The sequence below is a fragment of the Musa acuminata genome, chromosome BXJ2-9 (genome assembly GCF_036884655.1).
Source record: "Musa acuminata AAA Group cultivar baxijiao chromosome BXJ2-9, Cavendish_Baxijiao_AAA, whole genome shotgun sequence".
Taxonomy (NCBI): Eukaryota; Viridiplantae; Streptophyta; class Magnoliopsida; order Zingiberales; family Musaceae; genus Musa; species Musa acuminata.
Genome location: NC_088346.1, coordinates 45,016,060 through 45,027,323, shown reverse-complemented (window position 1 = coordinate 45,027,323; position 11,264 = coordinate 45,016,060). Strand labels below are relative to the sequence as shown.

At 34.4% G+C, this 11,264-nt stretch overlaps 1 protein-coding gene across 1 annotated transcript; it reads right to left on the bottom strand.

Annotated features, from left to right (window-relative positions):
- Positions 1-309: 309 nt before the first annotated feature.
- LOC135623586 (uncharacterized) lies at positions 310-10,285 on the bottom strand. Its single transcript, XM_065126729.1, has 10 exons — positions 9,997-10,285; positions 6,899-6,935; positions 6,020-6,097; positions 2,813-2,837; positions 2,683-2,715; positions 2,450-2,571; positions 2,216-2,346; positions 1,822-2,045; positions 816-1,075; positions 310-596 (listed from the first exon to the last, which is right to left on the bottom strand). Exons 2-10 carry the CDS (start codon positions 6,899-6,901, stop codon positions 504-506), a joined length of 969 nt encoding a protein of 322 aa, XP_064982801.1. The 5' UTR covers positions 6,902-6,935; positions 9,997-10,285; the 3' UTR covers positions 310-503.
- Positions 10,286-11,264: the final 979 nt, after the last annotated feature.

The window sequence follows — 11,264 nt, the reverse complement described above, 5'->3', positions numbered from 1 at the left end:
TTATCAACACAACCTCCATAAAGACTAAGAATATTTTATCGAATACAAATCATCTAGACAATCAACATATCGATATTTATGTTGTTTATCATGATCTACAACATGCTTCATCAATACTTTTATCGAAGAGGATGATGTTAGTAACTTTTTTCAGACACGAAATAAGAAATACAGGAGTAATTGAACTCGATGCCATGCTTGATACTCCTTTAGACAAAATTAGCAAAGGATTACATCAAGCTTAAGAAAATAATTAACTCGACAACGGCCCCCTTATCTAAACCATAAATACAGAATGTTCACAACAACTGAGATAATAGTAGATAATTTATTAAAGCAATCGACTGAAACAGCTTCTAGAGAATAACATGAATATGGCAGGTGAAACCTTAAAATCATACATTAAGAAGATCCAAAGAGGAGTGCTTTACTTGTCAAGAAAGTATGATATGTTTATAAAACCTTTTAAATACTAAGAGAATGTATAGAGCAGCTTCGCTTGATTAACCCTTCAATGAGTATTTCTTCCCAGAAAAGGCCTGGAACTTGGGTTCTTCTTTCTTTTCAGGTTGTTCATTTGCTTCCTTGGGGGCAACCTACAAAACAATGAAAAACACACTAGGAGTTAAAATAGAGTTGGAAAGAGAGCTACAGAACCAATTACCAAAATAAAACGTTGTTATAGTAACATTTTGCCTAATACAGACAGCTACGGGTTTCCAAAACTTGGAAGATAGTATTTAGGAATATCAGATACGAGTATGCATTTGTTTTCTCATCAAATGACACAAAATTCAATAACTTTGGGTAACTACCTTTGGTTCTTCTTTTGGAGTACGATTTGCATTTGAACCAAAAATAAGCTTTCCCTTAGCTTGACGAGAAGAGCTGCCTTCCGAATTGGACGGTGATAACCGCTTCGTACCATCTATCGTTTCGGATTTATTATCCTTAACAGAGGAACCAATACTTGGAGTATTCTCCTTAGAAGGCTTTCCATCCAACCTTCTTCCAACTCCCACAAATGGGGTAAATTTCTTTTCAACTTTGGCTTCATTTTGCAGATCGTGATGAGCTGAAATTTCAAGATAGCCATCAATTATACATGGAACATAGAAACACCAGCATTAATAGCAAAGAAGTATATTCAAGATCAAGCAATAAAACATCACAACTTATTGGTGCTCACATTTGATTCAAGAAACAAATACGACATGATCAACAGATATCTAGAGCATGTCAAAGTGATAACAGGAAAAGAACAAACCAACAAGAATGCATTTCAATAATTAGAAGCTCACGAGGACATTCAGCATGGTTTTGTTAATTTATTCTTGTATACATATTGGAAACACCAAATATCTATTTCAAATTCCTTATTTCCGCTATTAGCCTTTACATATAACCCCCTCCTATCTTTGCAATGTTTTAATCCATAGAGTATAACTATCATACACTTCATCCTTCAAAGTTGTCCTTTGTAGACAAAGATACTCCATATGCAACTCACCACTTAATCTGATATAAAACCTTTTTCTGTAGTCATTCTTGATTTGAAGTTACTAAATTTGCACCATATATATTGTCTTGAATCCACTGAAGAAAATCCCAGCTTTTTGCTCCAGGATTGCAGCCAATAATAAATTATAGTTACAATGAATTTCAACTAAATGCAGCAAACATTGCAAGAAAGAGAAAAGAAACAGATGAAAATGATAGGACAAACAGAAAAAGGGGAAATTAAGACTTCACATTGGCATGAACTAACAAGAGGATAAAAAGAACACTTTTAAGGAGAAGATGAAAAGTATTAAAAAAAACCTTGTTCTCGTGCATAGCTTCTTGTTAAAGAAGTTTGGGGCCGTTCAGGCTCTTTATAATCAAGCGGGGGAGCAAAATCAACCTCACAGTCTGTCTCAATAATGCTAATTGCAGAAGAGGGCTTTGTTTCCACAATATCTATGTAGTATTTCTTGTTATTGTATGCTACCATTATACTGTCACCAGTTGTTAAACATGAGAAGTTTCTTAATGTCGTTTCCAAACTGCAGTAACCCAAAAGGAAAATGTTAGTCCCTCTGCTGCAATTGCCAGCAACATCAGGAAAATGACATATGCAGAAAACAAATGCATCAAGACAGATCTGAAATTACAGAAGTCAATATAGAAGGTGCTCATTTGCAGAGAATGAAAAGCAGATAAAAGATTCACTAACATGGCCTTGGGGTTTGAGATATCCAAAAAGTCTTTTGTGTGAGGCTGCAGCTTCACATATGTACCCTTGGGGAGGGTGGCATTTTTGACACGGACAATATCTCCCTCTTGTAAAAGTAAATTTTGCATCATCTGAATGATCCAAAAAAGAAAAGGGTAATCACAAGATCATTCAGAACCTGCATTAAAAGATGAACTAAAAAACATCTGGAAGAGAATATTCATCATGGCTTACCCAATATGGCATGTATATCATGCCTTCTTCTGCAATGAACTCCAAAACACCACAGTGTGAAACACGCTCAGTCGCAGCATTATGGAGCTCAAATAGCATTGGATAATCAATGTGTAGAGAAGCTGTGAAGGACATAAAAACATCAAGATTATAGGACCTAGAAATTGATAATTGTCCAAGAAATAAACAAACCTTTCTACTACTACAAAATGCAATTAAAAAATTCATCTTACCAAGACGATCAAGAGCAGAAGGTGGCATTATAACTGGGAGAACACAGCAAAACAAGCCACTGAGGTTATAGAGCATAAACAAGAAAATTTCCAAATAAGTATGATGATAATTAAGGAATGAATTGCTTACTTTTATCACCTATCTCCAATTGTGGCTGCAAAGATAGACAGAGTATAAGTGCTCTTGGAAGCAAAATAGACAATTTTTTTTAGTTTTCACAAAATAACAACACTAGAGTTCTCTGAGCTCCAGGTACTATTTGGAATCAAAACTTAAATCAAAATAATTCATATCACATTCATAATGTCTAACCTAGAAAACTTAAAGTGTAATGCCTTACTACTAACATGAAATGTATGTTTCTCTAATAGTCAAACTTACGTATAAGAGATTGATTTATTTTCTTAATAAAAGATGTAATATTATCATCTTTATCAGTAAATGTATCATGACCCTTCTATCAAGGTATTCTCCTACTCGTTGAGGAAAACAAGCACCCTATAAGAGAATAATATGAAAAAAAAAGAAAGGTTGCCACTCGACTATCAGTAAATGAACTGTAAAAGAAAATAATAATTCCTTGGTGTGCCTCAAGCAATTAAAACCACGCTTTCCTTTTTCGGTAATCTCATCAAATTCTAGAATCATATTAGGACTTTTAAACACCCTGAAGACTCCAAATTGGGCTCTAGAGACTCCCTAATAAACAACTAAATATATTGATAAAAAATCTAAATTTTAACAACAAATGAAAAAATTTGAATCCTCTTAATACCAGCACATGGTGGAAGGAGTTAATTAGCAATCTCCTACCACAACTCAACTAAAAGGGAGTTGAGAATTTTGTTATCACTATAAATTCCATCCCATAAATTCACTTTGTCCCTATGAAGAAGGGCATCGATCATGTCCCTAGACCACATCCCCTAAATTCACTTTGTCATTCTCTTTCCCATCTTCATATGTTGAGGAAGAAAGCCAATTTCATCAATAGAAGACAAAGTCCTCGTTAATGTAATAATTTTCAAGATCTCTTTCAACAAAAAGAAATTGATACCCAAAAACACAATTTTTGGACTTGTTCCGAAAGATCTTTTCTTTCTTTTGATCATCAATGGCCAGAGTCAAAAAAATTGATCTCATGTTCACAATGACCTCTAACCTCACTAAACTTGAAGTGTATGTGTCTCACTGCTTAGATGATCTGATGAAGTTTTCCTCGTCTAATTAGCTATTAAGATGGACTGTAAAGGGGCAGACTGCTAGTCTAAAGCTGCATAATGTGATTATAGCAGGTTGAAACTTCCAACAAGATATTGACTGATTTGGGGGCTCTTAGGGCTCCAAGGAGACACTTCAGAGTACAAAGAAGGAAAAATAATGGTTGTTGGTGACGGAGAAGATAATGATAGATCTTCAGGTGTAAAAAGTGGTGCCAATCAAGGATTACAATTTTGAATAATACCGCTCATACCGGTCCGTCAGGAGACCAGTACACGGACTGCCCATTACCGAGCGGTATTATATATATATAATATATATATATATATATATATATATATATATATAATATTATAATATATATATAATATAAATAAGCGACATCGCCGAATATATATATATATATATATATATGCGACGTCGCCTCTTTCTCCCCAGGCAGGAAAGGCGATGTTGCGTCGCCTCGGCAACATCGCCGAAAAAGGCAACGCGATGTCGCCTCATTTTTCTACGACATCACCTCGACGATGTCGCCCCGCCTAGGGAGAGGAGAGAGGCGACATCGCTGTCGAATTATATATATATATATATATATATATATATATATATATATATACCGAACGGTATACCGCTTGATATACAGTACCGTACTGTACTGAGCGAATGTCGAAACTCCGATACGGTACAATATTTCAATCCTTGGTGCCGATGATGATCTTGTTTGATCGATTTTGTCACTGTTTACTTGACAAAACTTGCATGGCTGATGCAATGATGCCCGAGAAGTCCCATATCCAGGTGTTGCATCGATCTTTATGTTTCAACTGCCTCATTGTTTACGTGAGGATGGTTTATGCACTAATTTCCATGACACCAACAGCTGTCACAGCAAGCTTATTTTGTAGCTTTTTAGAAGAAGATAGGTTTGGTCCATAATTCACCATGAAAAGACATTTAATGGCCTTGCCCTAATATCAAAACAAAAAGTTTATGAGCACCAATGGGGTATTCTCTAATTTGAAGAGAATAGGCATCAGAAAAGTGTACAAGAGGGATGAAAGAGAAATTGCAAATATATCATAACTGAATCAATTGTATGAAGAAAATAATTATCAGTTGCAGTTTGAGTTGGAAACCATTTCTTCATACTATATTTAAAACTTTTAAACAAGTTTCAGGAAGATCAGTAAGAACAATAGAAGTTCAGATACTTGGAATGGTGTCTGACTTTTTAAAATTCATTAAGATTTGATACCATTTTTCATAAATTGCTGATCTTGTATGTTATTTTCATTCTCTCATTTTTCAGTGTCTCTTATATTATCTCTGATAACAATTGTGATAAGGAGAGAATTTGTACACTTCAGTCCCTGTTAGATGATATGCACAGCTGACACTTTTCTTCCTTTAGCTCCTAATAATAATAGTTATTGGGTCTGGTACCACCATCCTCATAATTTGGCAATAGCTCAAAATGCCAATCAATTCTTGCAAAACTAAAACATAATTATAGAGGAAAGGTGGCCACGATGGAAACTGAGCTGGTGTATAATTATTGTTCCTCAGATCTATTTTCATGTGGAAGCATCATTGTGGAAATTTACCTATATTTGATTTGTAATCTTGAGTTCAAATTTCCGATAACCATGTAGCATGTATTTCAACTGCTTTCTGCAGTTATTTTTTGAATCTACACCTGCCCTTCAGATTTGGAATTTAGTTCAACAGTATTAGTTAAATTCTAGCAAATTGACAAGGAGGTGATGATAGAATTTCAGCCTCAACCTAAGAGCCTTCAGCGTCAATTTTCTCTCACAGGTTTTGAAGTTTAGAAATGATATTCTTTCTAACATATTTTGCACAAGGCCAATCAGACAGTTGAGTGGCTCGCCAATTATGATAGTCCCAAAAAGATTTCTATTACCTGGAGGAGTAATCCTACATCAGATAGTCATATCTTCTATTTTGACACTTGGTGCTATTTTGGAAAAAAATACACCTAATTTTTCAAAGCAAGAAAACAAATTTATGCAAGAATAAGATAATATATATTATATATTATGGTTTGACTAAAAAGCTCAATAAGTAAAATTTGAAGTGAGAAGAATCACAAACCTTATCAATGAATGAAGCTGGATAACAACGGTAAGTCTGCTCGAATGAATTACCATAATAATTAAATCCCCCAAAAAACTGATACAAGAAGAAGAAAATAATGATTTATTATAGAACAACTAAGTAATCAACAATAAAAAGCAAAAGGTAAAAAAAGATTAAAAAAATCAAAACAGGATTGTTTTATTTTTTAATCTGGACAAATGTCAACAGCTATTGGCTGTCAACAAATGGTAAAAAAGATTTAAAAGTTAATATCTGTTGAGTTTGCTGCCCTTGACCCCAAACTCAATCCATCTTAAATATTATGCTTCATAGCTTTCCAATAGTCAATTGCAAGGACCTTTTCTCCTCACAAAAGTATGCAGAGTATATAGACTATTGAGCTAGAGCAAACATTTTTTAGGGATCCTTTAATTAGTGATGAGAACTTGATTATCTGTGGTCAACCTCTATGTATTAAAGATTTGGAAAACCAAAAATAGACACGAAGAACCTCCTAAAAGATTAGTTTACTGAACTCAAGTCTAACAGACAAGTAAATCAGCATGCATCAAAAATTTTATCAAGATTATCAGTGGTTGCCCATAATGGCAGGCTGCATCGTATGTAAGTAGCAAGGAGTTAGCTGTTATGCCATAAGAAAGAATGCAACTTGAATGGGAAAGGATACCGATCTTAAGAGGGTGTGAGCTACTATATGTTCTCCATGTATGGGTGAACAGCTAGTATGTGTGTTAAGGAAAGAATGAATAGTGGTACTAAGTTGACCTAGCCTGATAAGATTTCAAGTGATATATAAAATAATGAGGAAAGAATTTGCTAAAAACAAATGCCAGTAAAGTTAAAAGTTTTTCAAATTATGGTAACATTACATACCATTTTGCTTCCAGATCCAAGTGCTTGGCCCTTCAGACTGTGTAAAAGAAATAAAGAACATCAATATGATCATAGAGGTTTAGGAGTCAAACTCAACAATTTGAATCCCAAGAATGTAAAAAATTAGAATAAATTTAATCTTTGATATGAATCATAAGACATTTAGTTAAGCATGATTTCCTAGTGTAATCACCGAAGAATTTTATGAACTCATAGTACTTATCTATCGATGGCAGTATGTCAAAATTATTACAGCGTCAGAGGACAAACACATTCACAGCTTGTAAGAACAACTATATGATGCTAAGTCAATTTCATCATATCCTCTAGATGATTTCAAACAATAGCATTTCTTAATCTATCTTTTCTAGTACTTCTACACACCCAATTTAACATTCCCATCTCAGCTACACTGATTTTTTTCTGCATATCTATTAACCGCCCAATAATCTAATCCATAAAGCATGGTTGACCTTCCAATTATATTATAAAATTTTCCTTTTAAGCTAAAAGATACACAATGATCACAAAAAACAATGACACCTTTTAACTTTAACAATCCAATTTTTATTCTATGAACACTGTCTACATGAACCTCTCCTTCCTATTAAATCATAGATTCAAAACACCAAAAACATTTACTTTTAGGGATTTATTGTCCATGCATCATAATTACAAATTACAGTTGCATTTATTTTCTTAGTATTTGTAAAACTAAATTTCATACATTCATTTTTGGTCCCACTTAATTGAAAACTTCTAGTTTCTAAGCTTAGCTCCCAGCTTAACTTTCAATAACCAAAACAATGTATCAGCAAATAACATACATGAATGGCATCTATCCTATATATGACTAGAAAGTTTATTCATTATTGATGTGAAAAGATAAAGACTTTACGCTGATCCTTGCTATAATCCTATAGTCATAGGAAACTAGTTAGACAACTCATTTAATCTCCAAATCTATTTTTGAAAATAACTTTATCATCAATAAGCATATTTTTCTGTTCATCTTTAATGTATCTAATGTTACTTAAATCTCTACTCTTCCATTTCCTAACTTTAGTACTCAAATAAGTATAATTTTTCCCATCCTTGATACCTGATTAACCAATAAAAAATATCATTTGTATTTTGTCATACTTTCAGCTTTATTTGCCTCCTCTTTAACTACTATATATCTTATAAAATTATCCTCGTTTTTCCCAATTATGATGCTCTTTATAACATGCTTTCTTTTTAGTGATTCCTCTTGAACTTCTACACACCACTAGTTTCTCTCTCTTAAAGCTGCACATATACCATTATATTTTCCAAAAATCTTCTTTGCTACACTCCTAGTCTTAAAAGTCCAGATGGCATTAATATTATCTTTGTCCAAATTCCAAACCTCTTTGTTTCCATCCAGTTGCATTTCCTATACATCTATATCATCGTCCTTAGGTATAAAAGAAAAAATTATGTTGACTACAATTATGTCCATCTATCATTTTTTTGAGGTGAGTATCAATAGTTATGAGATCGTAAGAATTAATAAATTCTAAAATCATATTGACTTCTTCATTCCTTTCCTTGTATTTAGAATCCCAATGCACCCTATAAATTCTCCATGTTCTCTCCCTACAAAACAATTCAAATCCCTTTCAATGAAGAGTTTTTCAATTAGAGATATTCCTTCAATAATACCATCTAACTTAACCCAATATAGGCTTAATGGAAAAGCAACTAAGTGCTGGGCAATGAGCTGATCAACACTAAACTAAATGGGAGTAAAAACAAATAGCTAGAAAGCTTGCAAATTTAATAAATTGTATATTTACTTCAAACTGCTTCACTACAGAATATTAAGACCCCAAGTGAAAAAAAATACACTTTTAGCAATTATGTAATTAGCTAAGAAAATATCGGAAAATTTGCAAGAAATAGGAGGCCTAAGGATTGAAAGTTTATAGCAATTGTAGGTTGTTCGGAGAATAAATAGCTACATGGCCTTCGAAGGATGTTCCATCTAGCATGCCACACAAGGTTGGTTTAGGTTAAAGTAAAGATAGTTGGAGTAGCAGAACCAAGTAACGCTAGAGTTTTCCTATTACATTACAATGATCCTCAAGTGTTTTTTTTTTTTAGCTTACTATTTTGAGCCTCCTTACTATTCACAACCGCTAAAAATTTTAATAAATAATATTTTACTATTCACAGCCCTTTTAATTCTGCTTTTACCCTCCCCTTTTTCTTTGTTTCCTTCTCCACAACCCCTGCCTACACACCCTACTGTCGTCGGCTCTCCCCACCGCCCATGCATCCTACTGGATAGTTTGCAAAGGCCCAAAACATATATCTTTTGGATTAATACAACTGACATAGAAGATGGTGTCTTATGAGCTCTTATAGAAAATACATAACCCTGAAAACATTAAATCATTGTAACAAACGTTAAAGACTATTTCTCACCTCCTCTTTGATGATCTTTAGTTCATCCAATTTCATCATCTGCTTTTTTTTCATCATTTTACGTCACCTCGGACGATTGAGAGGAGGAAGAGAAAAAGTAGAGAAAAAAAGGGAAGAAAAGAGATCGTAGGCAAGGAGTGAAAAGATCTTATTGGAATTAAGTTATAAATTCAAGAATATATATCTATTTACAAAAGGGATAACTTAGGAACATTCAAAGTTTTTAATATTGGGTTATAAATAACAAAAAAGGGGTTGCAAATGGTAATCTCCTTTTTTTAAATTATCTTAATCTTCGCCCAAATGTTGATGAGATGCCATTAAGATTAAAATCATACACCAATGGCGAAAACTTACAGGAGGATAATGGATAAATTCATTTCAGAAACCACACAGATGCTATTCATGTCTACTGATCCGCGGCACAAAACAAACTCGACGAGAATTTAGCAAGAGATAAACAGGAGAGGAAAATCTATCAAAACCTAATTGCAGCACAGAAAACCAGAGAAATAGCTCATATTTTGCACATGAAGCCAACAGATCTTCACCGACAGCGGTCGCACAATCCAAGAGCCCCCATCTTCCACCAACACAGACAACAAAGAGAGCAAAGGAAAATAACAACGACCGGAGAGAGATCAGACCTGATGCCTACGGTGTTCTGGTTGATGACCGGTTGGTTGCGAAGAAAAGGGGACGGGAGCGGGGTAATAACGTAAGATGGCGGTGCTCGATCAGGGCTGCGACCCTCGATCGAGCAAGAGAGAGAGAGAGAGAGAGAAAAAGAGAGCAAGAGCTTGAACTGGGAAACCAAGTCTCCGAGAGAACCGACTCGGTATATGAGTTGGTTCTCCGATGATGATAGATGCGTGTTCTATTTCAACATAAGGAAGACGAGTTAGCGAGATGGGAATTGGGAAAGCTCTACGGACCGCGTGCATAGGACACCTGCATGTGGGAGGGAATAATACTCGAAATCTTATTCTGTCATTTCAATCACTCGGTAGTTTCCATCTCTAATCTTCTTTGAAAAACAATATATTGTATTACTGAAATAGTAAATAAAATAATATAAATATATATTGTATTACACAAGGGAATGCATATGGTCTAAAAAAAGCTCTAGAAAAAAATCTAGATTAGATAATTATAATTAAATATAGAATTTACTTTGATCGTCAATTTTTTTTTATTATAGTGTATGATTAATTGCTTTCATTTTTCTATTATTTAATAATATATTTAAAAAATTATAAATAAAAAAATTTAAAAAAAAATCATGTTTGTTTTAGAAAGATACATTATACTAACATAGGTAAATCATCATCGACGAATCAATTCGACATGGTCTAAACTTGAAGGCGTAGGAGGATTCGATGTGGTTCTTAAGTGACTTTGAGGTGAGGAACCGAGTTTCCGATGCATTGCTTGCACTATGATCGATGTCAAGAGAAGTTTGGGTTTAGATTTTTTTCAAAAAGATAATCTCTTTTAGGGTATGGGTTTTTTTCGAAAAGATAATCCCTTGGCACGGCATCGGGTGTTAGTTTTTATATGTGATTTATAGAAGGAACAACTTACAACTACCTCAACATCCTCCTTTAACGTTTTGTCCACGTGGGGGATGGGGGGAGACAAGATCGAATCACCCCCTTGGATTATTGTCCACGAGGGGCGGACATGTGGAGGGTGATTGAGACTTTATTTTTCCACACCAACCTTTACGTGGCGACAAGTGTCAGATGATGATTGGTCGCCAACATATTCTCTATCATTTGTCCCCCCACCCCCCAAGGCATACTTCAAGGCTCACGCTAGAGGGGTCATGAGCACGATGTTCAATTCACCTAACAGGCCTATCGCCAACTTGTTCCTCTATAGCGTGAAGGCGACTTTGTGGGCATGGGTCAGT